The sequence below is a fragment of the Eimeria mitis genome, genomic scaffold, assembly GCF_000499745.2.
Source record: "Eimeria mitis Houghton genomic scaffold, Emh_scaff4700, whole genome shotgun sequence".
Taxonomy (NCBI): Eukaryota; Apicomplexa; class Conoidasida; order Eucoccidiorida; family Eimeriidae; genus Eimeria; species Eimeria mitis.
This window is the reverse complement of record NW_013573005.1, coordinates 3,012-3,552: the sequence shown is the minus strand read 5'-3', so window position 1 is coordinate 3,552 and position 541 is coordinate 3,012. Positions and strand designations below refer to the sequence as shown.

Below are 541 nucleotides of genomic sequence, written 5' to 3'. Positions count from 1 at the left end.
CAAAAATGTCTCCCATCTCCCCGATGAAGAGGCTCCGACATGCAGCGGCGGTGCGGGTGCCGTGTTGCTGCTGGTGCTGCTGGTGCTGCTGGTGCTGCTGCTGCTGCTGCTGCTGTCTGCTGCTGGCATTGCTGCATCTCTCCCCTCGATGACTCGCAGCTTGAGGAGCCCCGTCGTCCTGTTGCTGCTGCAGCTTGCAAAGCTACAGCATCTGCAGCAGCAGCAGATGCAGCCCGCGAAGAGTTTCTGCCTGCGTAGGCTCCCCTGTTTGCTGCTGCTGCTGCTGTGGTAGCAGCAGAACCACCGCCAGCAGCAGCAGATGCAGCAGCACGAGACTCCCCAGGGGACCCCTTCCACTTCAGTGAGCGCAGCAGCCGCGTGCCGCGCCGCCGCTGCAGCCGCTGCCTCTCCATGTCTTCGCCTGCTGCTCGCCCCTCAGGCGAGTTACCGACGCCCGGGCTGCCCCCGCCGCTGCCTGCAACACAAGCAGCAGCAGCAGCAGCAGCAGCAGCAGCAGCAGACGCAGCAAACACAGCACCAT

At 64.5% G+C, this 541-nt stretch overlaps 1 protein-coding gene across 1 annotated transcript in view; it reads right to left on the bottom strand.

Annotated features, from left to right (window-relative positions):
• Window positions 1-541, bottom strand: part of EMH_0077110 (uncharacterized protein) — a gene marked incomplete at both ends in the record, with an annotated part of 3,528 nt that overhangs the window by 914 nt on the left and 2,073 nt on the right. Inside the window, 2 exons of the mRNA XM_013499817.1 lie at window positions 3-475; window positions 539-541. Of these exons, the coding sequence (XP_013355271.1) occupies window positions 3-475; window positions 539-541 (476 nt within the window). The remainder of the gene's footprint in view (window positions 1-2; window positions 476-538) is intronic.